At 47.2% G+C, this 27,556-nt stretch overlaps 7 protein-coding genes across 7 annotated transcripts in view; 4 read left to right on the top strand and 3 right to left on the bottom strand.

Annotated features, from left to right (window-relative positions):
• LOC121491083 (histone H3-like) overlaps positions 1-2,881 on the top strand; it is a 29,786-nt gene extending 26,905 nt beyond the window's left edge. Inside the window, exon 2 of the mRNA XM_041755500.1 lies at positions 2,326-2,881. Coding sequence (XP_041611434.1) covers positions 2,326-2,800 — 475 coding nt within the window. The 3' untranslated portion in view covers positions 2,801-2,881. The remainder of the gene's footprint in view (positions 1-2,325) is intronic.
• On the bottom strand, positions 49-983 carry LOC121491082 (histone H2B type 2-E-like). Its single transcript, XM_041755498.1, has one exon. The coding sequence runs from the start codon at positions 571-573 to the stop codon at positions 193-195; it is 381 nt and encodes a 126-aa protein (XP_041611432.1). The 5' UTR covers positions 574-983; the 3' UTR covers positions 49-192.
• LOC121491080 (histone H2A type 2-A) lies at positions 894-1,438 on the top strand. The gene has a single exon (XM_041755496.1). It carries the CDS (start codon positions 932-934, stop codon positions 1,322-1,324), a length of 393 nt encoding a protein of 130 aa, XP_041611430.1. The 5' UTR covers positions 894-931; the 3' UTR covers positions 1,325-1,438.
• A 16,291-nt stretch (positions 2,882-19,172) lies between the features above and the next one.
• On the bottom strand, positions 19,173-19,746 carry LOC121491221 (histone H2B type 2-E). Its single transcript, XM_041755839.1, has one exon. The coding sequence runs from the start codon at positions 19,696-19,698 to the stop codon at positions 19,318-19,320; it is 381 nt and encodes a 126-aa protein (XP_041611773.1). The 5' UTR covers positions 19,699-19,746; the 3' UTR covers positions 19,173-19,317.
• A 240-nt stretch (positions 19,747-19,986) lies between these two features.
• LOC121491220 (histone H2A type 2-C) lies at positions 19,987-20,429 on the top strand. The gene has a single exon (XM_041755837.1). It carries the CDS (start codon positions 20,025-20,027, stop codon positions 20,412-20,414), a length of 390 nt encoding a protein of 129 aa, XP_041611771.1. The 5' UTR covers positions 19,987-20,024; the 3' UTR covers positions 20,415-20,429.
• LOC121491219 (histone H2A type 2-B) lies at positions 20,425-20,975 on the bottom strand. The gene has a single exon (XM_041755836.1). The coding sequence runs from the start codon at positions 20,961-20,963 to the stop codon at positions 20,571-20,573; it is 393 nt and encodes a 130-aa protein (XP_041611770.1). The 5' UTR covers positions 20,964-20,975; the 3' UTR covers positions 20,425-20,570.
• A 4,761-nt stretch (positions 20,976-25,736) lies between these two features.
• Positions 25,737-26,642, top strand: BOLA1 (bolA family member 1). Its single transcript, XM_041755835.1, has 2 exons — positions 25,737-25,850; positions 26,159-26,642. The coding sequence occupies exon 2, from the start codon at positions 26,162-26,164 to the stop codon at positions 26,573-26,575; it is 414 nt and encodes a 137-aa protein (XP_041611769.1). The 5' UTR covers positions 25,737-25,850; positions 26,159-26,161; the 3' UTR covers positions 26,576-26,642.
• Positions 26,643-27,556: the final 914 nt, after the last annotated feature.

The following is a 27,556-nucleotide window of genomic DNA, read 5'->3' as shown; positions in this document are numbered from 1 at the left end:
TTGAGTTACTTTCCTGTCCTCCAAAGGAAAATGTCGATACAGACCAGGGAAGCGAAGTTAATTATGAAAAAAAGGCATTTTGAAAGGTAGAGACAAAACAGCTCCTTTCGGCGAGAACGTGGGTGGCTCTGAAAAGAGCCTTTGGAGTCAGGCGGCCGGCGACCCCGGCGGGCGCCGCGTCCCGGCAGGGACTCACTTGGAGCTGGTGTACTTGGTGACGGCCTTGGTGCCCTCGGACACGGCGTGCTTGGCCAGCTCGCCGGGCAGCAGCAGGCGCACGGCCGTCTGGATCTCCCGGGAGGTGATGGTGGAGCGCTTGTTGTAATGCGCCAGGCGGGAGGCCTCGCCGGCGATGCGCTCGAAGATGTCGTTGACGAACGAGTTCATGATGCCCATGGCCTTGGACGAGATGCCGGTGTCGGGGTGCACCTGCTTCAGCACCTTGTACACGTAGATGGAGTAGCTCTCCTTGCGGCTGCGCTTGCGCTTCTTGCCGTCCTTCTTCTGGACTTTGGTGACCGCTTTCTTGGAGCCCTTCTTGGGCGCGGGAGCGGATTTCGCCGGCTCGGGCATGGCGGGAAGCACAAGCAAACGGCGGGCACACGGGAGAAGGGACGCCGCCACCACCGTCAGGCCCAGGCTACCGGAAGCGCCTCGGTACTTAAAGAGGCCGTAGGCAAATTAAGGGTCTGCTTACGCCGCGTCGTGATTCGCGAGTTTTCAGCGGCGCTCCAGCGAGGGGGACGAGATTATGTAAATGAACGGATGCTGGCTGAGCCACCCTATTGGTCGAACGGACAAAGCTCTGCTTTAGCCAATCGCAGTGCTCCGCAGACAATCCCGGTTCTGCCTATAAAAGGGTGAAGTGGCGGGCTCTGCGGCGACTTTCTCAGTCGTCGAGCGGGAGGTGTTTGCAGCGAGCGTCGCTGTCATGTCTGGTCGTGGCAAGCAAGGAGGCAAGGCTCGCGCCAAGGCCAAGTCGCGCTCGTCCCGCGCCGGCCTGCAGTTCCCAGTGGGCCGGGTGCACCGGCTGCTGCGTAAGGGCAACTACGCCGAGCGGGTGGGGGCCGGCGCTCCCGTCTACATGGCGGCCGTGCTGGAGTACCTGACGGCCGAGATCCTGGAGCTGGCGGGCAACGCGGCCCGCGACAACAAGAAGACGCGTATCATCCCCCGCCACTTGCAGCTGGCCATCCGCAACGACGAGGAGCTCAACAAGCTGCTGGGCAAAGTCACCATCGCCCAGGGCGGCGTCCTGCCCAACATCCAGGCCGTGTTGCTTCCTAAGAAGACGGAGAGCCACCACAAGGCGAAGGGCAAGTGAGGCCGGCGTCCGGAAGCCCAGCCAGCCCTGGTCTCGAAGGGGACACCTGTGAAATCAAAAGGCTCTTTTAAGAGCCACCCACTCTGTCAAATAAAAGGAGTTGTATACAGCGTACAGTAGGCGGTCCTGCTCCGCTCCACCTCTTGCCAGTAGCGTGCGGAGGCCTAAGGCGTGGAGGGGGGAAGAGGGGTTGTCCCTCAACCGTTCCTCGACCCCGAGCCTTGGGCGCTCGGCTATCTTGACCTGGTCTGGTGGGTCGCGGACCTTCGGACTTGGTGGCGTAGCTGGGGGGGCCCGGACCCCCAGGGCGCAGCCACGGTCGACTCCGTCCTAAGAACTGAGAGGCGGTCCCCGACTCTGGCCTCGCGCGCAGCTCCCCAGTTCCCGAGGCCCGCGCCCCCCGCCCCCACACGCACGTGCGCTCCGGGCCGGCAGCGCAGCGGGCAGTTTCCGGGAGTGAGTGTGGCGGGCCTGGTCCTCGGCTTAACTGAGCCGGCTTACTCCGGTAACGCTGGGTACTAGTCCCCACGTAGGTTCCTCGAGGCGGGCCTTGCGCTCGGCAGGCGGTGGGGTGGGGCAACTTTCGGACCCGAAGAGCACCGGCAGGCGGGAAAAAAGATCCGCCCGACCACCGACGGGGTTCCTAGAAGGTGACCGGGCGTTTTGGGGGGGGGGGGGGACGGGACGCAAAGGCAAGATTGAGGCTGAGTTGGGGAGACCGCGTGTGAAGGAAGGGGGGGTACCGTGTTCTAAAGGGGGCGAAGGGCTGAGGAGGAACATTCGGACACGGCGGCGATCAAAGATGACCCCCCCCGCCCGCGGAAAAGAAAGGAAAAACAAGCTAGGGAAGACCGTTGGCAACCTGGAGAGTAGAGAGCGAGGCGGGTGGGCGGGGCTAGGAGGATCCGCCCAGGCCAATCGGTGGCGCCGGGGAGGGTGACGTAGCGGCCAATGGACAGCCAGCGCGGGACTTTCAATTATTGCCCCGCCCAATCGGAGAGAGACGGTGCCTATAAAGACCGCTGCGGCGGGCCGGGGCCCCGTTACTCTCCCCGCCGCTTCGCCATGGCTCGTACGAAACAGACCGCCCGCAAGTCGACCGGCGGCAAGGCCCCGCGCAAGCAGCTGGCCACCAAGGCGGCCCGCAAGAGCGCGCCGGCCACGGGCGGCGTCAAGAAGCCGCACCGCTACCGGCCGGGCACGGTGGCCCTGCGCGAGATCCGGCGCTACCAGAAGTCCACCGAGCTGCTGATCCGGAAGCTGCCTTTCCAGCGGCTGGTGCGCGAGATCGCGCAGGACTTCAAGACGGATCTGCGCTTCCAGAGCTCGGCCGTCATGGCGCTGCAGGAGGCGAGCGAGGCCTACCTGGTGGGGCTCTTCGAGGACACCAACCTCTGCGCCATCCACGCCAAGCGCGTCACCATCATGCCCAAGGACATCCAGCTGGCGCGCCGCATCCGCGGGGAGCGGGCTTGAGTGAGCGCTCGGCTCGAGGTTCCATCCTATCCAAAGGCTCTTTTCAGAGCCACCCACGACGGCACTCGGAAGTAGCTGTGTCACTTAGCCTCCTCCCCGGGGGCCAGCCTCCTCGCCTCGGGACGGCCTCCGCCAGGGCGGGGGGGGCCGGTGGAGATGCGGGATGGGGAGCGATGTGGGAGAATTTGGCCGGGGTGTATGAGGATTGCCGCACCATCTAGTGTAGAGTGCGCGAGTGGACACGTCAGCGCATGTGCTCGGTGGGGGTCTCGTAGGGATCGCGATGGGCGGCGCGGCGGCGTGGGCTGGGCCGAGATCCCCTGCCTTCGGGGCGGGTTGGGGGGTGTGATTTCGCTCGTCTGTATTGCTTCGCTTGCGCCAATCATCTGCTTCAGACGGGATACTCAAGATTGGCAACATAGTTCCTACGAATTCACTTAGGCACCCGCGAGGAGGCCTGGGCGGGATGTTGGAGCCCCCACGGCCGATTATCATCAGACGTGAAACAGTGGCCGACACTCCTGGAGTATCGGGAAGGCACTTGTGTCTGACTCGCGAACGTGAGGCCAGAAGGGCCGGCGAGAAACGCGGATCCGAGGATCTCGTCGAGTACCTCTGGAACTAGGCGCGCCCAGCGCAGGGACACCTTGCCGCCATCGATCCAACAGGGCCTACGCCGCCGCTCGCGCGCTACCATTCAAAAGCTTGGGGGGTCACCGCCAGTCACGCGCACACCATCCCACCAGGAAGTACTGCCGGGGCCCATGGCAGTCGCAAAGTAGTGCGGTCGCTAGGAGATCACAGAGTCACTGAGCGACAGTGGCGCAGGCGAAGGGTGGCAGTGTGGGTGGGAGTGTTGTAGCAGGTGTTTGATGACTACACTGAGAGTATAGAGGGGAGCGCGACGGAGACATATTAATATTTGAATGGATAACAGGGGCGTGGCGGCAGCCGAATGGACGGGTGTTGACAACGGCTCAGGGGGAAGGACAGCGCGAACTCCTGGTAAACAGAGCCTGGGTTCCGGTGCCCGACGTACCCGGAGTTCTGAGCCATACAGTCTGCCGCGAGCAATCAAGAAAGAGACCCGGGATGCGTGTCTGCGCGGCCCCCCCCCCCCCCACACACACACCCGCCCGCCTTCCTAATGCCAGCGGACCTTAGGGAAGGCAGCATGGGCAGCTCCAGGCCGGAATGGGCCAACTCCGGGGACAGAGGGTCCGGCTTCTGTGGCCCAGCATTCCGTTCGGGGAGTCCTGTGGGCTTCGTTAGAGCAGCAGCAGTGGGAAGGTGGACCAGGATGCAAAAGCCCGCTTCGCCAAGGCACTGCCCCCGGGGAGCTCTCGTTGAGTATCCTTTCCTGCTCACCTCCACGGGAGGAGACTTGTTCAGAACAACCCTGGATGCAGACACATGAAGATTTGTGTAGCAGGTGTTTGAGGAATTACCCAGTGCCAGGCGACCAGTAGTTCAAGCTCTTGGGTGGCTGGAACCAATGAAAGGCACAACATGCCCTGCACTTCCCCTTCCTTTCTTAACGTTTGTCAGCCCCAGCATCTGGGGGCAGAGACTTGAATTTATCCCAGAGGGGCAATTTGTTCACCAGATGAAAATTGAAGTCTGAAGGCATCTTGGTACTTTGAAATGAGTCGGTTTAACTAGAATAGTAGAACAGGACCTTGGAAAGCTGGCACTACACAAGACTCCTAGCAGTTGTATGAATGACACCTCTTCTTATCCTTAAACACCATTTATTTGCACCTGGAAGAGAACAGAGTTTGTGTTTTTGTTCACCGATAAAACCATTATAGAGATTGGTGAAAATTCACTGAGGGGAATAGAAATAGGCAGAAATACTTTTGAAAACATTCTGCCTTTGCAAGTGGGCGGGTGGAGGAGGAGAGAGCAGATGCACTGTAGCTATTCCTGACGGGGGGTTCCCTAGTTTTCAGTCCCAGACTCCGAGATTTTCATTATAGGCCCTGTGATAAATGAAATTTTGTGTCCTCTGCCCCTCACCCAAATTCTTATGTTGAAGCTCTAACTCCTAGTACCTCAGAATGTGACTGTATTTAAAGGTCATTAGGTAGGGCTTTTAAAGATGCATTTAAGTTAAAATGTCATCAGGATGTGCCCTAATCCAATATGAGTAGTCTTTTTTAAGAAGAGGGGGTACCTGGGTGTCTCGGTTAGTCATCGGACTCTTAATTTTGACTCAGACCATGAGCAAGGGTAATGAGATTCTGTGCTCAGCTGGGGAGTCTGCTTAAAATTCTGTCTGCCCTCCCACACCTGTACCCCCACTGTCACATTCATTTATTCTCTCTCTCTCTCTCTCTCTAAATCTTTAAGGAAAAAAAAGAGATCAGGACAGCCAACACAGAGGGATGACCATAAGAGAGGAGGATACAGTGAGAAGGCAGCCATCTTCAAGTTGAGGCCTCAAAAGAAACCAACCTGATGACAAAGATCTTGGACTTCTGGCCTCTAGAACTGTGAGTAAATAAATTTCTGTTGTTTAAGCCACCCAGTCTGTGTGGTATTTCGTTAGGGCAGCCCTAGGAGTTCAATACAGGCTCCAGGGTCTCTGCCCAGGTCTCTGTTCATTTTTTTTTTTTTTTTCCCAGGTCTCTGTTCAAACCAACAGTACACGATGGGATCGTCTGTGACTTAGTTACAAGCAGAAACAGCAGTGAATTAGACCCCTTTGCACCGGCATCTCATCCACTGAAATTTGTTTTCAAAGGTGCAGCTTGAAGTTGAGTGTCAGAGCCATTAGTGTCTGAGCAGACACCCAAGCATGCAGATTTCCATGTCAGGGCCCTGCCTCCCCAGGATCATATGCCTTGAACTGATACAAAATCAGATTCAAAGCAAGATACCAACCAACCTAAAATACCAAAGACCCGCCACTGACCCTTAGATTTGCGGACAGCCTGTGTATATCTGCCATGGCTAAGGCAGTTCAGGGGTTCTTAGCTTAGTGGGAATAGCTTTGATCTGCCTTCACTCCTCTCCTCACATTTCTACCCATTTCTGTTCCTCCCACAACAGTGGACTGCTCACTCGCTAAACTCAAAGATAGCAGGGTATGAATGGAAAACAGTGAATGAAAGCAGAAGAGGAAGAGGATTGGGGAATTAGGGCCTGGCCCCCACTGGTGTTGGACAGTGGAGGTCCTCTCTGGTTGGTCTTAACTGGTTTCATGTCAAAAGTGAGCCCTTCAAAGGAAGGGCCTTGTCTGCATCACTGATCTGTCTTTCAGCTCTCCTACATAATGGAAGTCTGGGTCTTGACAATGGAAGAGTTCACCTAGCTGAACCCCCTGCCCTCACATAGGGCCAGGAAGCCACAGGCAGTACAAACTCACTTTCTGAGGAAGTGGGGGGCTATTAGCCCAATCTTTCTCACCCAGCAGAGATTAGGTCTTGGCTGGACAATGCTGCCTTACCTTTCAGCAGCCATCTTGGAGATTTGCCCACAGGGCTAGGGCAACAGAATCTGATTCTGACTGTGAGCAGGTTTGGGGAGGACTGCGAGGAATTCTGCTGTGTCTTCAAGGGCTTCGCAAACTACCACAGGCATTTAGGTGACACCCTTTGACACCTGTTTGGTAGTAAGACAAAATTGACACTCCTGCCACTATTCTGTGAAATTCAAACTTCCTAGGCCTAATAGGGAATTTCTGGAATGTCTTTGTTGGTTTGAGAAACTAGGGTGAATGAGTACTAAAATTTTTTAATGTCAGAATCAAAATCTTTTTTTTTTCCAGTATCAAAATCTAATTGTTTTAGGTACTTAAGTAATTTTCTCACTTTCAGACCAGTCATAAAGAAAAGGAAGTCAGGCAGAAAGTAATTCATGTTCTCTTCAAAAGTCCCCTCATAAAATTTGAAGGAAAATAACCAAGTCTCATCTTGGCCAACCCGGTATCTAGAAGTCTGCCATGGAACTGGCATTGGGTTTTTTGTTTTGTTTTGTTTTTAGAATTTATTTATTGGGGTGCCTGGGTGGCTCAGTTGGTTAAGCATCTGCCTTTGGTTCAGGTCATGATTCCCAGGTCCTGGGATTGGGCCCCACCTCCAGCTCCCTGCTCAGTGGGAAGCCTGCTTCTCCCTCTCCCACTCCCCCTGCTTATGCTCTCTCTCTTTCTCTCTGTCAAATAAAATCTTTTTTTTTTAATTAAAATAGAATTTATTTATTTTAGAGAAAGAGTGTTGGCGGGGGGGGGGGCGCAGTGGGAGAAACTCCTGCAGACTACGTGCTGAGTACAGAGTCCAATGAAGGGCTTGATGTCACAATCCTGAGATCACAACCGGAGCCAAAACCAAGATTCCGATGCTTAACCAACTGCATCACCCAAACGCCCTGGAACTGGTTTTGTTAATTGGACTTTGGGTCCTTTAATCAGAGCTGATGGTGGCCTGGGCTACAGCAGGGACTAGGAGAAGTCAGAGATGAAGTGATAGATTGGAGGGAATCATAGAAGGGTAAATTTGGTAAGATTTGGTGATTTAGGCATTTGGAGAATGGAAGAGAGGAAGGAGTTTCTCCTTCACCTGCGGAACTGGGGGATGATGGAAAATTTCACTAAAGTGAGGAATTCAGGAAGAACAAACAGCTTTTGGAATCGAGAAGATGCTTAAAGATCCTCCTGACATTGATATTGAGAATCCCATTAACCCTCTAGAGGGAAGTGTCCACCAGGAGTTCAGAATATTAATCTATTCTGTAAAGGGGCTCAGTTAGAGATACTTTGGGGGAAGCCCTTAGCGGAAGGGTAATGGAATAAGGGCTAATAGAAGGGAAGGAATTTGATACCTTCTAGCCAGGGGTCTGGGAGAAGAGAAGAGGACTGAGGCAACCCCTGGGCAAGGCAGAGCAGTGATGGGGATGGTAGAGGAAGAGAACTCCGCTAAGGGGCTACAACATATAGTTAGGACATCACTGGCTAGAGGAAACTAAAAAAGAATAAAGTAAAAATCATCTTACTTATTTTAAAAGTTTTACTATTTCTCTGCACATGCCTTCTGAATCTCTCGGTGCTTGCACATAACCTATACCTGTCCTTGTAGGTAGGTGATCCCCACCTCTGTTGCCAGAGGGAGAGACATATTGTGGTAGATGACCAAGGGAAATGCAGGTTAAGCTCTGTGGGAGCTGAAAGGGAAAGGTTGAAGCCACCTGAGCAAATATTTGGCTCAGGTGTGATATTTTGAGCTGGGTTCTAAAGAGTATTTAGGTTTTGAGACATGTTTAGATTGGGGGCTAGGGGAAGGTGGTGTAATCCAGGCAGAGACCATAAAAACAGAATTTCTGGAGCTACATGTAGCATGGGCAAAGGGCAATGATGAGAAGTGAGATTTTAGGGGCTCCTGGCTGGCTGGCTCAGTCAGTAGAGCAAGATGACTCTTATTTATTTTTATTTGTTTTAAAGATTTATTTATTAGAGAGAGAAAGAGAGAGAAAGCAGGAGGAGGAGCAGAGGGAGAGACAGAATCCTGAAGCAGACTCCCCACTGAATGCAGAGCCCGGATGATACAGGGCTCCATACCAGAACCTGGAGATCATGACCTGAGCCGAAATCAAGAGTTGACCACTTAACTGAGCCACCAGGTGCCCCTGAGCATGTGACTCTCGATTTCAGGGTATGAGTTTTGAGTTTGAGCCCCTTTTTGGGTATAAAGTTTACTTAAAAAAAAAAAAAGGAAAAAAATAAAAGTGAGCTCTTAGTAATGGAGACTCAATGCCAAACTAGGGAGGGGCTAGGTTTTATTCTATAAACAACGTTGGAGCAAAGGATATGAATAGTCAACATAAGAGAACAAACACAAAAGCTATCAAACTCATGTAAAGATGCTTGAGCTCGTTAATAATCAAAGAAACAAAAATGAAAACAATGAGATATCACTTAACACCAGAGTGTGGAAAAATTCAGAAAGTTGGGTGACCCAAGGGTTGGCCTGGAAGTGGGCTCAGAGTAGTGCTGATGCCATGGTGCTGAAAGTCTGGGAAGACTATTCTAGGGGGAGCTTGGTACTTTTCACTCAATTAAGAATAAACAGATCCAGGGTACCTGAGTGGCTCAGTTGGTTGAGCATCTGAGTATTGATTTTGGCTCAGTTCATAATCTCAGGGTCATGAGAATGAGCCTCAAGGTGGGCTCCCAGCTCAGTGGGGAGTCTGCTTATGATTCCTTCTCCTTCTGCCCCTCCCCCTCTCTTGCACATGTGCGTTCAATATCTCTCTCTCAAATAAATATATAAAATCGGGAGGCCTGGGTGGCTCAGTGGTTGAGTATCTGCCTTCAGCTCAGGGCATGATCCCTGGGTCTGGGGATTGAGTACCCACATCAGGCTTCCTGCAGGGAGCCTGTTTCTCCCTCTGCCTATCTCTCTGCCTCTCTCTCTGTCTCTCTCTCTGTCTCTCTCATGAATAAATAAATAAAAATCTTTAAATATGTATATACACACACGCACACATATGTATATATATATAAAATCTTAAAAATAATAAACAGATCCTAATAACCAGAGTTATGTTCCTGGATTTTTATCTAACAGATATTCCTACATAGGCCTATAAGGGAAATATATGACGATGTTCCTTGCAGCATTTTTCATGATGGAAAATGGAGCAAACCTGGTGTTTGCTTACTGAGAGTAAGGAGATAAAGTGTGATGTTTGCTCATCGTGAAGTTTAATGCAGCAATTCAATCAACAGATTGAATGTTCACATCACAACATGGATAGCAGAGATGCAGGTTGAGCTTTGAGGGAATTGAACAGGAAAGGCCAATTTTTAAAATCAGAGTGGATAAAGGGGAAAGTAAAACATAAAATAAGATATAAAACACATTCTCACTTATATAGATTCTTAGAAAGTAGAAATTAACTGGAACTGAGAAAGTAAAAACACGTTCTGCTACTCATCAGGCTGGGAAAACAGATATAGCTAGCCAAAGAATTAGCAGGAGACATCTCTCCCAAGGACATGCTGTAGCTATGGAGTCACGATCCCTTCCTTGAGTGACCACTGCTTCTCTTATTCATTGAGAAACCTGTTCTAAAAGTCACAGACTACCAGAACCTTCACTGTTTGAAATCACAACAGCAAGAATGAAGCATCCCCCTCCTGCCTAGAGAACCTAAATCACTCTGACGCTGAGAATCAGCCTTGATTTTTCAAGCCAGATACAAAACTTAAGGTGGAATTTTATCTTAACTTTGTGGTTTCCAAGGAAACAGGATCCTGTATGCACTTCAAAGCCTAATTCTGATGTCTACCCTTTCATTCAGCCCTGATTTGCTTTAAGCCCATCAAAATTCTACACTCCATGCTTCCCTACAACCTACATTAACTATTTTTTCCTTTGTTTGGTGAGACACATCACAGTCTTTTTGGTATGTGTTCTTCTTCTTTGAAAACGAATTAGTAAACCTGGCTTGTTAGACTAAGTGGTGTTTGTAGGTTGATTAAGATAGGATTTTTTTTTCTTAGAGTTGCAAAAATTTATTTCAGCATTCCTACATTTTTGGTTATTTCTAATATTGTTAACTGCTATAAGTGCTGCATCAATATCTTGCTTTGACATTAGTAGTACAGTTTAATGTCTGAAAGCAGAGTCTGGCTGTTAACTGGGCTTGGACACTTTATGACCATGCAACTTAACCACATTACTTAACCTCTCTGTGATTCCATCTCCACATCTATACAATGGAAATAATGATGCTTTGGAAGATAAAATGCGTTAATCCATGTAAAGTGTTTAAAACATTGTTTGATGCCAAGGAAGAGTACATAAACAATAGAAAAAATATATATACCATTCTAGTTTACCTTTGCATCTATTTAGTTAGTAGTAAAGCATGTTCTGCAGCTTTTCAGTTTTTACTTTGAAATAATAATAGACTCACAGGACGTGGCCAAAATAGTACAAAGAGTTCCATGTACTCTTCACTCAGCTTCTTCCAACAGTGACATATTACATATCTGTAATACAATATCAAAACCAGGGGAAGCCTGGGTGGCTCAGTGGTTGAGCGTCTGCCTTTGGCTTAGGGCGTGATCCTGGAGTCCCTCCATGGAGCCTGCTTCTCCCTCTGCCTATCTCTCTGCCTCTCTCTCTCTCTTTGTGTCTCTTAAGAATAAGTAAATAAAATCTTTAAAAAAAAAAAAAACCAGGAAGTTGACATTGGTACATTATTGTTAACTAATATACAGACCTTAATTACTGCTCAGAAGTTTTTTAACCTGCATTTATATGCATGTGCACATGTAATTCTATGCAATTTTATTCCATGTATAAACTCGTGTCACCACCACCACAATCAAGATGCAGATCTATTCAGTCATCTCAAAAGAACTTCCCAGTGTCTTTCAGACCACCTCCTATCTCCCCTACATTGCCTGGAAACCATTAATCTATTCATCTCCATAGTTTTGTTATTTCAAGAATGCCATATAAATGCAATACACAGTATGCAAGGATAATTATTTTTAATGCATAGAAAGCAATACACTTCTTGCAAAAACACAGAGAACGAAAATTAGAATGATTGTCTGCAAGGGAGTAAAGAATGGACATACAAAGGAATTAATGAATAAGAAAAGGGGGCAATGGTTCTACATTTATTAGATGAAATACAGTAAGATATCCTCAGATTATGTATGATTTGCAAACTTTAGAAAACTATGAGTAAAATTTAGGTGCATCAATTTATCACGCGTATCTCAATCAGAATAAAGATAGGAAGGTCAGAATAACCTTCCCCAAATATCGCTCTTGTCTTGCCCAGTAACCCACACCAGCTGTCCAGGGCCAGTTCTTCGTACTCTCTTCTAATTTCACACCTCTCCATGACCTGGTCCTCCCTGAGGAACCTGACTGGCTCTCCTGATCTAGCTGAGAACCAGATCTCTGAGGCCTCATCAACGATGCTGCCTAGTCAGAAATATCACTTCAGAGCATAATTCTTAAAGTTGATGTTCACAACTTTTTATGATTTTTAAAAAAGATTTTATGTATTTATTCATGAGAGACAGAGAGAGAGAGAGAGAGAGAGAGAGAGACATAGGTAGAGGGAGAAGCAGGCTCCCTGCAGGGAGCCCTATGTGGGACTAGATCCCAGGACCCCAGGATCACAACCTGAGCCAAAGGCAGTTGCTCAACCACTGAGGCACCCAGGTGCCCCCAAAATTCAAATGATAATGAAAGACATATGGAAAGTAAAAGCCTCCTTGTGGCCTAACCAGACTCTTCTCCATATCAGTAGCCACTGTTATTGGTTTTACTATGTAAATTCCAGAAAAATGTTTCATTCATGTACACATGCCTACACATCAATACATATGCACCCACCCTTTTTTACACCAAAGAGGACCCTATCACTTTCTTTTCACCCAATAATAGATATTTAAGTAAATTCTAAATGTTTAATATTAAAAATAATACTTGTTTCTCTTTAGGAAGCATCCTAGCTAATAAATTAAGGAATACCAGAATATCATTTTGCAGCCCCTAACGAATTAAAGAATCTAAGCATTGAGCATCAACAGATGTTATCACAAAAAGGGAAGCAATCATTGTGTGTCTCCCGATAGAAAAAACAAATAACACCACTAATGTAGCAGTCTTGCCAGGGAGTGAAGAAGTGAACCTAAATCTAATCAATCCTTTGCTCCATTTACTCGATTTGTTTCTACAGGAAATGTAGAGGGACAGGATCTCATGAAAAGCTACACCACAGGGAAGCCATCGGCAACTTCCCAATCAGAAAACTACAGGAAAAACAACCCAGTCTCTTCAACAAAGAAATTACAAGAAAAAAAGAGATGGATGGCAAATATATATTAGAGTTGAAAGACATGTCAGCCAACCATTATGTATAGAACTTACTTGGATTCAGATTCAAACAAAACATTTTTTAAAAACATGACATGGGATCCCTGGGTGGCTCAGTGGTTAAGCGTCTGCCTTTGGCCCAGGGCGCGATCCTGGGGTCCCGGGATCGAGTTCTGCAACGGGCTCCCTGCATGGAGCCTGAGTCTCCCTCTGCTGTGTCTCTGCCTCTCTCTCTGTCTGTGTCTCTCATGAATAATTGAATAAAATCTTTGAAGAAAAAAAAAAAAACATGACGTAGATTAATTTTAACACCAACTTGATATTTGATGAATTAATTAAATATTAATTATTTTTGATGTGACATAGTATTGTGGTCCTTTTAGAGCTACATAAAGAAATGTTTATGGATGAAATAATATGGTATCTGGGATCTGCTTCAAAATGATACAGGATGATCAGTCTTGAGTTTGGTGATTGATGAAGTTGGATAACAGGGATATGACCTCTGTGTACATGTTTTAATTTCTCAATTATCAAGAATTAAAAATACATTTATATAAAAAGTTACTATTTACCATCTCTGTGTGAATATTGTGAAGTACTTTGTTTAGGCATTTTTGTTTTGCATTTGTATATGAAAAAATTGTGATAGTCATTGTCACATTACCCATTGAAATGTTTGCACTACATTCTTTTCCCACTAATAGTGTATAAGCCTACCCCATTTCTCTAGCCCTGACCAGCAGTGGGCATTAGCCAACTTTACATTTGACCTATTAATGACCTCATGGTCACCTCAGAGCACAATGGTGGCTGGTATCAGACTGGTTGGCCTGATGTAGCCATTTCTACATTAAGGGAAGGCCTGTTGCAGGGAATGGATACTCATTTGAGTCAAGGTACCACCTGCCCCAGAAGGTGCCTGAGTGGACACAGACCCTGTGGCCTCTGAAACTGACTTTTCTGTTTTCCATGCCATTGGTCCTTTCTGTCTCCTAGTCATGTTAGCCTAGAAGCTAATTGGGTTCTCTAAAGGCTGCTCCTGGGATGCCTGAGTGGCTCAGTGGTTGAGCGTCTGCCTTCAGCCCAGGTCCTGGGATTGAGGTCTGCATCAGGCTCCCTGCAGGGAACCTGCTTCTCCCTCTGCCTATGTCTTGCCTCTCTGTGTCTCTCATGGATAAATAAATAAAATCTTTTACAAATAATAAAAATAAAGTCTGTTTCCACCTATCTGGTCTAATTTGGCAAGGTCTGGCTCTGCCTTCCATCGTAACAGCATGTTACTGAACTCTCCTCTGCCATCTGAACACTACCTAGACTAGATTTTTTGCAGGTCCTCCTACCTCTCTGGGCCTGCTGTCTTTTATTTTCCTCCAGGCCTTTGCCCATGCCACTCCCTGCCTGGAACACACTCCCTTCCCATCTGCCTCAGGTCTCATCCTAAAGTCTCTTCCCCCCAGAGCCCTTCCTCACCCACACCAATGTCAAGTTAGGCCTCCCTCCATCTCACTCTCCATGTGGGTACTTATCACATCTAATACCTGTCACAATTTATTATAGTCACTGCTTTAATATCTGACTTCCCTCCTACCCACTAAACGTCCAGGGAATGCGCACTTGGGTGGCTCAGTGGTGGAGCATCTGCCTTTGGCTCAGGTTGTGATACTGGGGCCTTGGGATCGAGTACCATATCGGGCTCTTTGCAGGGAGCCTGCTTCTCCCTCTGCCTGTGTCTCTGCCCCTCTCAGTGTGTCTCTCATGAATAAATAAATAAAATCTTTAAAAAAATAAAAAATACACATCCAGGCAGAAGCCACTCTGTTCTGTTGAACCTTGTATTCTCACTGCCCAGTGGATTGCCTGATGTCCAACAGATACTCAACACACTATTGACTGAAAAAAATGAATTATATTAGACCTAGCAATGCTTAGAAATCAGAGAAGAGGAATGGTCCTAGAGAATCTTTCTTACAGAACTTAATAATATCAATAGAGACTTAAAACATTCACCAAATTAGTAGATCCTTATTTCCCATCCCTCATATGAATGATTAAACCTAGTCTCCCCAGGCACAGGGACAGTCTCCCAGTTAAGGGTCGCTTACTGAAACCTAAACAGAACTGCCCCTCAGGCTTACCTTCTGTGCCAGAATTACTGATTAGCCATATTGTGAGCTATGTTAGCCTCCCTCTCAAAGGATCAGGGCTCTGGACCACACTGTAAAGCCAAATATGGGATAAGATTGTTGATAAAGTTTTATATTTTTTTGTTTTAAATTTTTTTTGTTGAAGGCCAAAATGAGGCAGTGAGGCAGACCACTGAAGTTTTTGAGCAGGTGGGTGATGAGGCCAGATCTGAGCTTGGAAGGTTACTCTAGCAGCAGAGCATGGAATGGATTTGAGAGATGTGAGCCTAGGAGAGGAGAGAGGTAACCTTAACACTTTCTCCCACTTGAACAGAATAGAATAGGTATTTGTGTATATATCTCAGGCCCCTTCTGAGTTCCTTCCCAATTGAGGGCAAAGAATTTATCATGTTCAACTGTGGAACTATCATGACACAAAATTGGAATGCATTAAAAAGTAGAAGAACTGGAAACAGCCCAACTATCCATCAACAAGTGAACAGATTAATAATTATGGTGAAGCTGTACAACCAGAAACCTACTTGACAATAAAGGAATTTGAGCAAAAGAAGCCAAACACAAAGGACAGACACTGTATCATTCCATTTACATAAAACTCTAGAAAAGGCAAGCTATCTTTAATAAAGCAGAGGGAAGAGTTATGAAGGGGCAGTAGGAAACTCTGGGGTTGACTGATGGATATGTTCACTATTTTGAGTGTAGTGATGTTTTTGTTGGTATATGTGTATATACGTCAAAACTTAGCAAATTATACTTTAAATATGTGCAGTTTACTGTATGCCAATTATAACACAATAAAGTTAAAAAATAAGCACAGATAGGGTAGAGAGATGAGGGAAGAGGTGTCACTGAGCTGGAAGATAAGGCTTTGGTTTGAAAGAAAGCTCTGGCCAAGGAAGAAGGAAGGGGCAGTCCAGTCCAGACCTGAGCAAATGGGTTTAGTGGAGGGTGAGCAGACCCTTTAGAGTAGAGCAGAAAACCCACCTAGCCCTATAGGGGAGCAGTAGGAAACAGAGCTATAACTGGAGGAAGAGGCAGATTTGGGAGAGTTTTGAATATCAAGCTTCTTTTTTTATTTTATTTTATTATTATTATTTTTTTAGGGACAGGTGGAGAGGAGCCGAGGGAAAGGGGGAGAGAGAGAGAGAAAGAGAGAGAGAGAGAGAGAGAGAGAGAATCTTAAGTAGGCTCTGCACTGGGCATCCTGGGCTTGATCTCAATCCTGACATCATGACCTGAGCCAAAATCAAGTCAGACACTTAACCGACGGAGCCACCCAGGTTCCCTGGAATATCAAGCTTTGTAAAAATGTACATTGGATTGCAGTTCCATCACTTACTTCCTCAATGATACTGGACAAGTTATATAACTTCTCTGAGAGTCCGTTTCCTTCATCTATAAAATAAGGATGGTAAAAATGGAAGCTACTCCATGGTGGCTGTGAAGACAAAATGAGGCAATGCATATAAACCACTCAGCAGGGGACCATGGAAACAGTTAAGTGCTCAATAAGTAGCAATTATTATTATAACAATTATTGTTATTAACCCTAATATAAGCAAATGTATATAGATGCTTGGGCAGGAGAAAGAAGTGATCAAAGAGGTTTTATTAGGAAGATTAAACTACCATTAATTATCTCCCCTCCAGGGGATCCCTGGGTGGCTCAGCAGTTGAGTGCCTGCCTTCCGCCCAGGGCCTGATCCTGGAGATCCAGGATCGAGTCCCACATCAGGGTCCCTGCATGGAGCCTGCTTCTCCCTCTGCCTGTGTCTCTGCTTCTCTCTCTCTCTCTCTCTCTGTGTGTGTGTGTGTGTGTGTGTGTGTCTCATGAATAAATAAATAAAGTCTTAAAAAAAAAATTATCTCCCCTCTGGAGTTAAAATTCCAAATTCTATCATCTCTTTCCCCTGCCCCATTCTGTAACTTCCTTCCTGCTAAATACCATGCCTGGAGCCTGAAACCAGTAACCAAGACTCTCTTATATTAGTGAAGGGATTCCAGCTGGTAAGCAAATTGAGGTATGGCCTCTGGGATGGAGAAACAGATGGAGAACCAGAGCCCCCCAATCCCATCTCCAAGGATTTCCACTACTACCACCTGTATATATAGATTTATATACAGGATGCATCCTAAACAGAATAAAGCAGGTGATTATTCCTTTTAATTTTAATTTTAAAGCCTAGATAGATTCCCCCCAAACTCCAAGGAGGGGTCCAGATTTTCGGAGATTGATCTTAATTTTCTCAGGTCCCTTAAACCCTGAACTAGGGGTTTATTCTCTGGAGTTTCTAAGGAGAAGCCTCTCTGTGCCTCAGTTTCTTCATCTATAAAATAGGAGATAATAACGGTGACTATTTCATGAGGTTCTTATGAGGGTTAAATGAGTTAATGTGTGTGAAGGGCCTAGAATATTGGTCCATAGCAAGTGCTCTATAGATGTTAGCTAAGCTTTCTTAAGGACTTTATTTCTTCTCTCTTGTTTATAAGGCTTGTTATTTGTGATCATTTCTTTCTAAATGACTAGGCATTAACAGTAACCTCGTAACAAATTACTTCAGTCCCGGTGCACCTCTTGGGTAGAAGTAAGTTTGGCCAATGGCTTACAAATATTCATCCTCCAAGTCAGAGGCAACGAGCTTTTTCACAGACGCAGCAGTGATTGCATCTGTTAACTTCATTTAATGAGAAAATATATTGCAGATAAAAAGAATCCAGCCACACTTCTAAAATAATCAGTTGTTTTATTAATAACAATAGCATCTACACACATTTGAAAACACACATGTAAGAAACATAAGATTTATTCAGTTTATGATAATGCCTGGCATCTATTTGGATTCATGAAACCCTTAGGATCAACTCCAGGACCCAAGAGCCAAAAGCAGTTGAATAACTGATCAGACCATCAGTGTCTTCATCAGCAAAATCAAGACTTGGACAGAAAGACTGAACATTCTGTAATCACACAAAATAAAACTAAAATGCAATTGAGCATTTGAGGATACAAAGGTGGACAGTATTAGCTCATGAGCAGTGGACCAACCCCTTTGCTTTTCTCAACCTCCTTTGTAAAAGGGTTATTAATCTTGCCTGTCTTACAGGGTCTATCTCTTCAGGACCTCCTGATAAGTGAGAAAGTGAATATAAATTAAAAGCTCATCTCCGTGGGGGCCAGAGGATCAGGATGGAGATGGTGAGTGTCGGAAAAGGAGATGGGAAAAGAATCTTTCCAGCGACCAATGCTCTAATGAAAATCCAAAAGAGGGTACACTACACTAAGTGTAAAGGAAGGGAGAACCCACCACTGCCACCTCCATTTGGGTGCACAAAAAGTCTCAACCCGGGCCTCCTCAGAGCTATTGCTCTGAGGGGACCATGGACGGATTTGGCCAGAGAGCTCCAAAAACATTTCCATTTTCAGGCAGGTCTTCACATGTATCTAATGGAAATGAACGACACCCGCCCAATCCACGGAAGCTATTAAGAAAAGGATGGCGTGAGAAAATTAATTCGACAAATTTCAATAAGTAGTTAAGTGTCCGCTATGTGCCAGGCACGGATTGGCGCTGACAATATTGCAGAAAATCCGACCAGCAAGGTTAAGGGCTTGAAAAGATCATAAATTAGAAAAAAACGAACCAGTTTCTGACAGCTCCTAGGAGGAAGAGAACAGGGAGACCAGATAACAGGCAGGAACAAGAGACGCAAATTCCTGAGTGCGACTTGGGAAGAAGGTCTCTGAGAGGTGACTTTTGAGCCCAGAATTAAATGAACCAGCGCCTTAGAGTGACCGGAGACCCGAGCATTCCAAGAGAATTAAATGCAAAAACGATCCACAAACCGAGAATAGGGATTTCAAAGCTTCAAAGGGTTCGGCGGACACCAGAATCCACGACTTTGGGGGCCGGCGCCAGATTTTGAATATTCATACCGTCCAATCACGAAGAGGCTAGGAGTGGAGCGCAGACCCCGCCCCCGGCGCCCACAACGCTGGGTCCACAGGAGGCCGCGCCGCGCCGCAGAGGCGGTGACCGCGCCAGGCGGCTGCCGCACGCTCAGAATTCTTCGGGGCTCGACGCAACGTTCCGGGACCCGGGCTTAGCTGTACTGGATCCTTTCTTAAAGGACGACCGAAGTCACCCAAATTGATTTAGAACACCAGGGAGACGTCCACCCCAGAGCCGCCAGGACACAATAGTCCGGCGACGGGAGGTGGGGAGATTTTCAGTATCCTAATTCGAAGGAGTTTGTAGGAGAACTAAGCAGCAGTTACGGGGTTAAGACGCGACCCAGATTAGAAAGCAAAGCCAGTCACGCGCCAGGAATCTCCAAGTATGAATGGCTTAAAAAGCTCCGCGTACTACCTTCCACCTTCCACAAGGAACTTACTTTGTGAGAAGAAAGTGAAGGGTAAAAACAAGTGAACAAAGCTCTTTTCAGGTGATTAGATGGGTGGCTCTGAAAAGAGCCTTTGGAGTCAGGCGGCCGGCGACCCCGGCGGGCGCCGCGTCCCGGCAGGGACTCACTTGGAGCTGGTGTACTTGGTGACGGCCTTGGTGCCCTCGGACACGGCGTGCTTAGCCAGCTCGCCGGGCAGCAGCAGGCGCACGGCCGTCTGGATCTCCCGGGAGGTGATGGTGGAGCGCTTGTTGTAATGCGCCAGGCGGGAGGCCTCGCCGGCGATGCGCTCGAAGATGTCGTTGACGAACGAGTTCATGATGCCCATGGCCTTGGACGAGATGCCGGTGTCGGGGTGCACCTGCTTCAGCACCTTGTACACGTAGATGGAGTAGCTCTCCTTGCGGCTGCGCTTGCGCTTCTTGCCGTCCTTCTTTTGGGCTTTGGTGACCGCCTTTTTCGAGCCCTTTTTGGGCGCGGGAGCGGATTTCGCCGGCTCAGGCATTGTAAAGGAGCACACGCGTTGGGGAAGAAAGGAAGTGCGAGAATGGGCGGGCCTGAGCCTTTTATAACCACCGTATGCAAATAAGGGCTCCTAAAACCTTTCGTTTCCATTGGGCCTTGTGGGGACCTTGCGTTATCAGCAACAACTACGTCACAACACCTACTCTTGTCCTCATTGGCTGGTTCTGGAGCCAATTTAGGACCAATGAAAACCTCGTTCCTGACCCCACCCCTAGCAAAGCTTATAAAGGCTTTTCCATCGCTCATCTTTCGCTGCTGTTTTGTTGTCAGGTCTGAGCTGTAGGTGTTATAACCTCGCTAGCAATCATGTCTGGTCGTGGCAAGCAGGGAGGCAAGGCCCGCGCCAAGGCCAAGTCGCGCTCGTCCCGCGCCGGCCTGCAGTTCCCAGTGGGCCGGGTGCACCGGCTGCTGCGCAAGGGCAACTACGCGGAGCGGGTGGGGGCCGGCGCTCCCGTCTACATGGCGGCCGTGCTGGAGTACCTGACGGCCGAGATCCTGGAGCTGGCGGGCAACGCGGCCCGCGACAACAAGAAGACGCGTATCATCCCCCGCCACTTGCAGCTGGCCATCCGCAACGACGAGGAGCTCAACAAGCTGCTGGGCAAAGTCACCATCGCCCAGGGCGGCGTCCTGCCCAACATCCAGGCTGTTCTCTTACCAAAGAAAACTGAAAGCCACAAAGCCAAAAGTAAATAAGCCCTGACAAGCCAAAGATCAAAGGCTCTTTTTAGAGCCACCTAAGCTTTCAAAAAAAAGAGCTAATGGCGCTATTTCGTTACCAGCCCCTCCATTGACATTGTTGGTGGCTCTTAAAAGAGCCTTTGGGGTTAGTGGGGATGCTCTCAATCCCAGTTACTTGTTCTTGCCAGGCTTGTGACTCTCCGTTTTCTTAGGTAACAAGACCGCCTGGATATTGGGCAGGACGCCGCCCTGGGCAATGGTGACACCCCCGAGTAACTTGTTGAGCTCTTCGTCATTTCTCACGGCCAGCTGCAAATGGCGAGGGATGATGCGCGTCTTTTTGTTGTCGCGGGCCGCGTTGCCCGCCAGCTCCAGGATCTCGGCCGTCAGGTACTCCAGCACCGCGGCCAGGTACACCGGGGCGCCGGCCCCCACCCGCTCGGCGTAGTTGCCCTTGCGCAGCAGCCGGTGCACCCGGCCCACCGGGAACTGCAGGCCGGCGCGGGACGAGCGCGACTTGGCCTTGGCGCGGGCCTTGCCTCCCTGCTTTCCGCGTCCTGACATTACAGCCAAAAAATGCAGTTACAGCTTCTTATTCAAGGAGAAGGAAGTGGAACGGATAACCAATTTGGTGTAATTTATAAGAATTACCGGGAGGGGTGAAGGGAAGTAGCCCAATCAAGCAGCCAATAGGGAAGCAGAAAGCAGACTCCGTTTGCATCCTGCACTGCGAGGAAATGACGGATTCCGAAGGTACCTACCAATCGCTGGGAGCCACATTAAAGCCCCTTATTTGCATGCCAGGATTTTTAAAGAAAGAAGGCTTTCGGACAGAACGCTGTTTTGTTTTGCCTTTTACTGAATGGCATTTTTTTATTTTCAGCCTAGAGAAGGGGATGGGGGCCTCTCTTTCCCTCCCCCCTCCCCCCCAAGTTTGGAGCTGGAAGGGAAATCCTCAGAAGTACCCAGACGGCCTGCAGAGGGCCTCCAGGAGATGCAGAGTTGCTCCCGCTCAAGGGTAGGGATTCTGAAACTGATTATCCCCTTGAACTTTAAATTACCTTCCAAGTCCCGCCTTTTCTCTCTTTACAGCCAGACTTCCAAAAAACTTACTAAGGCCGCCTGCCTTCTCTGCAACGTGGTGGTGGCCTTCCGTGCGGCTTCGCCCCACCCCCAGCCGCCTCCGCTCTTCAGAATCCTGCGTAACCGAGGACTGGAATAGATTTGTCTTCCTCTTCTTGACCTACAGGAGGCATCCGATACCGCCTTGAAATTTGCTCCCTAGGCTTGCAAAATGTCCTCCGACTTTACTCCTCCCGGTCCTTTTCCTCTATCGGTCCCTGCTTTCCCGCGTCCGTCTGGGCTCTGTCTCCTGTCCAACACCCCCCTCCATCCTTTACTCTTCCCGAGGAGTCTTCCCACTTCAATGCTTTAAATTACAGACATCCAGATTTGTTCCAGAAGCTTAGATCCTTACACCAACTGCTTACTGGGGACTTCAAACCATCTGTCCCAACAATTCGACCTATCCAAATGCGAACTCACCCAAACAACCCCCTATCGCCCGTTTGCTCTCTTTCCCATAATTACAACCTAAGCCAGAATCTACACTCACCTGCATCTCAACAGCATATCCGGTTACTTCCCTAAGGTTTCTTCAGCCTTTTCTCCGTGCTCCTGTCTGCCTGCTAGACACAAAGGTTTGGGCTATTATAGAAGGGTCCTTGGTTGTGAAAACATTAGCTTTTTCTCACAACCTGGGTGAAATAGTTCTAAAGACTAACACTCAGCTCAGATTCTAGGCTCAACCACTTTCCAATTATTCTACAAGATAAAAATATGAGACTGAGAAGGGATGAGGCAATTATGAGAAGATACATCACTAGAGGGGAATGAAATTGCATTCTAGGCTATTCATAAATTTCTGGTGTTTTGTTTTGCTTTGTTTTTTTCAGTGATTCTCTCCCCAATAAGCCAGTCCACTCTGGAAGTTCTTTTTTTTTTTTTTTTTTAATTCATGAGAGGCATAGAGAGAGGCAGAGACGTAGGCAGAGGGAGAAGCAGGCTCCTTCTGGGGAACCTGATGCGGAACTTGAATCGAGGACCCCAGGATCACAACCTGAGCCAAAGGCAGATGCTCAACCACTGAGCCACCCAGGTGCCCCAACTCTGGAAGTTCTGATAGTGTTAACTTTTCAGACCGAGGCTGAAACCCAAGATAATGGGGACCCCACTACAAATCTGTCACCTTGAGAGGCCCTGCTTGAGGGCACAGCTGACCTCACCCTCTCTTTGACCTCCTTTTTACTTCTATCACAGTGACCCTGTGCTGTTAGGAAAGGTGAAGGACAAAGAGATGATATGGAACCTTATTATGTGATAAACTCTATGCTAGGGGCTATGATGCAGATGCAATTATTTGTGTTATAGATAAGGAAAGTGAGACTCAGAGAAGCTAAGCACTTGCTGAAGGTGACACAGCCATTTACTAAGACATAATTAGAACTCAGGTCTGCCTGACTCAAAAATTGTGCACTTCACCACTTCATTCACACTGCTTTACTCACCAGATGTTGGGCTTCATGAAGCCACTTAACTTGTACAGCTTCCCTTTCTTCCTCTATTAAAGAGAAAAAGAGAATCAGAGGAAATTAGATTTAGTAGTTTAGATTCTATCCAGCTATAAAACCCTATTAGATAAGTCTAGATAGGCCATTATCCTACAAATTATATGAGACTCAATTACTATCTATCGCTCCCCCGAGCTCTTTTCCCAGCATTCTTACCAGAACTATTAAAACATGAAATAGAGCAGGCCATCCCTAAAAGTAGTGCACCATCACAGACAAATAGGCTGGATCTTATTTCCTTTAACAAAAAGGCAACTGAGTTCCTTCCCAGGCAATCTTGTGAATCAAGCATTTATTTTGCCTTCTCACCCCATTCCACCACTCTAACCATAGTCCACTCTCTTGCCCTGTCCCTCCACCTCTCTCACCATGACCCTCAGCCTCCTCCATACTGAGCTACACACCATTCAAGCAAGGCCTTTCCACAGTGACCTGCCATTGCACATACTGTGGCCTTTGGCAAGAAGCTTCGTCCTACTCTTGACCTAGCAGAATCCTCCTCATCCGGCTGGTTCTGCCCAGAAATCATCTGCTCCTTCATGAGGTCTTCCTTTCCACTACCCACACAGCCTCCATGTGCCCACCTCTCTGTTCAAATCCTGGTGATAGCACTTACCACTCTGTACCATGCTTGGACTTTGCTCTCGCATCCTTTCCATAACCCCCTCAGGAGACAGACCATGTCTTTTTGAATCGGAGTCCTTAATTCCTTCTACCTGGCTCTTCATAGAGTAATTAAATGTTTGGGGCATGAATAAATGACATAACACTCTTAGGGAATTAGTGTCTTCTTTTCAAAAATATTTCTCTTTACTCAACAACCACTCTCCAAATGCCAAGTATAAACAGTAGACTGTGATAGCCAGAGTGATGGGAGATATACTAAAAGCTTGTTGAAAAAAAAAAAAATAAAAAAATAAAATAAAATAAAAGCTTGTTGAATAAACAAAAATAATATATCCAACCACATTAGAGTTGTTAGAATAAATGAGAATAAATGTAAAGAACCTAGTACAGAGCCTGGAACCTGAGGGGGCCTAAAGCTGTATTGAGGCCAAATAGCTTAAAGGTTAAAAGCCCAAATTCTACAGCCTGCCTCTGCATTATTTACCAGATCTGTGACCATGGGCAAATTACCTAACCTCTAAGGGTCTCTGCTTCCTCACTGGTAAAGCAAAAGTAATAATAGTAGCTACTTCATGGGGTTGTTGTAAAAATTAAGAGTTCATAAATGTAAAACATTTAGAACAGTTCACAGTACCAAAAATTCTTTGAACCAATTTGTCATTTCAAAAATAAACATTGGGTTTATCAGATAACCTAGCAATTCCACTCCTGGATATAAGCAAACAGAAATGAATGTTTGCATGCAACAAAAAGCATGTACCAGAATGTGGTATGTTCATATACTGTCATACTACAATGAAAATGAGCAAATTGCTGCCATGCACATGGATGAATCTCACAATGTTGAACAAAATAATGCAAGCAAAAGGAATTCATGCTATGTGATTCTTTTTATATGAAGTTTAAAAATGGGCAAAACTAATTATGGTGATAGAAATTAGAATAATGGTTACCTGTGGCAGGGTGGTATTGACTTCCCTGGAGCCTTCAAGGTGCTGGAAATTTTCTGTCTCTTGACGTGTTGTATCATAGGTAGAATTAAACTGTACACTAAAGATTTGTAAATTCCTTATGTGTAAAGTATACATCAATAAGCACAAACTAAGTTTTCCATGAATAAATATTAAAGTAATCATCATGGGGGGAAAATTAGTATGTTGTTGGACATCCCAATCCTCATGTCACAGATTAGTGTTTATTGTTTTTTGTTTTAATTACACATGAGGTGGCCACCATAATCTTGGTGTTTAAAGTCTCTAAAAGTCTCAATCTGGCTGTGACAAACCTTCACTACATAGTAGGTATTATGACTATGTTTTTATTAGAAGCAAAGACTCTAAGCTTGCTCTATGGAGTTTGTAATTTACAAAGCTTTTATTTATTTTTGCAACAGAAATAATAATGCCACTGGCCCTCTTTTCATACAATAGTTCATATATCCATCCAATACATTTAATTGAACACCCGGGTGTGCCAAAACTGACCTTGACATAACACATTTATTTATTTTTTTTAAGATTTTATTTATTTAGTGGAGAGCAAGCATGAAAAAGAGTAGAGGCAGAGGGAAAGAGAAAGGGAGAAGCAGACACCCCACTGAGCAGGGAGCCCAACACTGGGCTCAATCCCAGGACTCTGGGATCATGACCTGAGCTGAAGGCAAATGCTTAACCAACTGAGCCACCCAGGTACTCTGACATAACACATTTAGACCATACTGAATGTAGGAGCTCCTGGGTGGCTCAGTCGGTTAAGTGTCTGACTCTTGATTTTGGCTCAGGTCATCCTCTAAACTTCCCGAGGACTGGCCCTAACTTATTCCCCATCTTCCAGGACTGGTCTGCGCACAGAAATTCTGTATGCAGTAAGTGGAACGAGCTTCCAATTTTCTTGTATGTAAAATAAATGAGTTCAGCTCGATGACAATAAAATCTATCAAATAACAGCAATCCCAACTGAGCAGGAATTCCCGAGTTTTTTGCATCTCCCTGCTTCAGAACCTAACAGCACGAGTCGCCAAAATGATAGACTACAGTTCCCGTGAGCCCTCACGTGGCGTCTGCCCATTCTACTATCGCGTAGCGAGAACTCCATTTCCCAGAGTGCCTCAGGATGCGACGACGACCTTACTCTCCGAGAACTTCTGGGGTCCGGTGACTGACCCGCGACTGCGGTAGCCGAGGCTGAGCGGAAGGTAGAAAATGCCCGGCTTGGGGTTCAGAGGGGACACGGCTCGGCCACAGACGCGGAGTTGCACATACCCTGCCTTTGCAGTCCCCAGCCCACTCGCTGCTAACTCTCCTCCGCGGGCCCCTTCCAGTCGCGCGTCAGCCCTCCGCGGCCTAGGCCGAATTCTCCCCACGTCACACAGAAGGAAGGGGTGGTGTGTGCAGTGGAGGCGGGCCCCCTGCAGGAGCGGAGTATGCATGTGGGAGGAGGTAGCAGGTGGGAGGGGGCGGGAGGCCCCGGCCCTCAGTGCTCTGCGCCTGTTCTCCGCTGTAGCCGATGCTGAGTGGGCAGCTGGTCCGGCACCTGTTCTCCATGGCAGGTCGCGTCTGTCTGTCCCGGAGCAGCGCGGGACTGGGAACCATCGGTCCCGTCGAGGCAGCCATTCGCACAAAGTTGGAGCAGGCCTTGAACCCTGAGGTGTTGGAGCTGCGCAACGAGAGCGACGCCCATGCGGTCCCACCAGGCAGCGAGACGCATTTCCGCGTGGCGGTGGTGAGCTCTCGCTTTGAAGGACTGAGCCCCTTACAACGGCACCGGCTGGTCCACGCCGCCCTGTCTGAGGAGCTGGCTGGGCCGGTGCACGCACTGGCCATACAGACACGGACCCCCGCCCAGTGGAAGGAAAATCCTCAACTAGACATGAGCCCCCCTTGCCTGGGTGGGAACAAGAAAACTCGGGGAACCCCCTGAGCCCCAAAGGAGGGAAGGCCAGGATTCTAATGGTTTGTCTGGGAATAAACTACGGGCTTTCTGCCAATATGGTCTGGTGTTTGTAAGCGATGAGAGGTCCCATTCAACTAGCGCGTACATACTCTCTGGACATGACTCAGTTTAGATCAAAGCTATCCAAGCAAAGAGTAGAATCATTCTCCACCCCCCCTTGCCCTGATCTATTTAGGAAAAGCTGCCTGGGCGTTTCATGTTAAATTGTGACTAAGATTTATGTTGGCAAATTGAATTTAAATTTTTTTTAAATGCAAATTAAAAAAAAAAATTGCGGCCACATCACTTAAAAAAAAAAATGTTACTGAGGAACTACCAGACCTGATAAGTTGGAAATCATCCTGTACATTAAAAAAGAAATTATCACAGGAGATGGACTGCTTTGTGTGGCCAATGGCCTGTTGAATCAATTGTTCTGAGGAGAAGAAAGATACCTATAGCCTAGAGTAGTCCCCCCAGTCACTGGGGGGAGTGATGAAAGTAATCTTTAAGGGAAAGCATAGAATTAAACCAGAAAGGAGAGGAAAGATGTTACAGGTAGGGGGAAGAGCCTTAGCAAAGGCATAGAAGCTGGACTAGACAGTCTCACCAGTGATTGGACAAGACAGGAGTTACAGACACACTTCAATTTCATACTGGGGGAGTGTTTGTCTTTCTGTCAGCCTATCAGTTTCCAAAAGGATTTGACTTTTTTTCTTAGAAAAATCCTTAACAAAACAAAGGAAAAACCAGAACACACGAATGCAGTGAAAAGATAATAACATGGAAAATGAGTATAGAAGAAGAAAAGAACTTTATATGGCCCTTTGTCTTACTAGCCTTCTAAAGTTATATTTCTGACTGGAGCTTAAGTGATGTCTAGATAAACCACTTTGGTGACCTTAATGTGGCAATAGAATCTAGATACTAAAAAAAAAGTTGAACATATATCTTGATCATTTTGAGCTA

This window comes from Vulpes lagopus, chromosome 5 (assembly GCF_018345385.1).
Source record: "Vulpes lagopus strain Blue_001 chromosome 5, ASM1834538v1, whole genome shotgun sequence".
In the NCBI taxonomy this organism is placed as follows: domain Eukaryota; kingdom Metazoa; phylum Chordata; class Mammalia; order Carnivora; family Canidae; genus Vulpes; species Vulpes lagopus.
This window is presented reverse-complemented; position numbering and strand designations above follow the sequence as displayed.

Bases quoted from the DNA above. Each gene is read 5' to 3' on its own strand.
- LOC121491082 (XM_041755498.1), bottom strand. From the start codon at position 573: ATGCCCGAGCCGGCGAAATCCGCTCCCGCGCCCAAGAAGGGCTCCAAG.
- LOC121491080 (XM_041755496.1), top strand. From the start codon at position 932: ATGTCTGGTCGTGGCAAGCAAGGAGGCAAGGCTCGCGCCAAGGCCAAG.
- LOC121491221 (XM_041755839.1), bottom strand. From the start codon at position 19,698: ATGCCTGAGCCGGCGAAATCCGCTCCCGCGCCCAAAAAGGGCTCGAAA.
- LOC121491220 (XM_041755837.1), top strand. From the start codon at position 20,025: ATGTCTGGTCGTGGCAAGCAGGGAGGCAAGGCCCGCGCCAAGGCCAAG.
- LOC121491219 (XM_041755836.1), bottom strand. From the start codon at position 20,963: ATGTCAGGACGCGGAAAGCAGGGAGGCAAGGCCCGCGCCAAGGCCAAG.
- BOLA1 (XM_041755835.1), top strand. From the start codon at position 26,162: ATGCTGAGTGGGCAGCTGGTCCGGCACCTGTTCTCCATGGCAGGTCGC.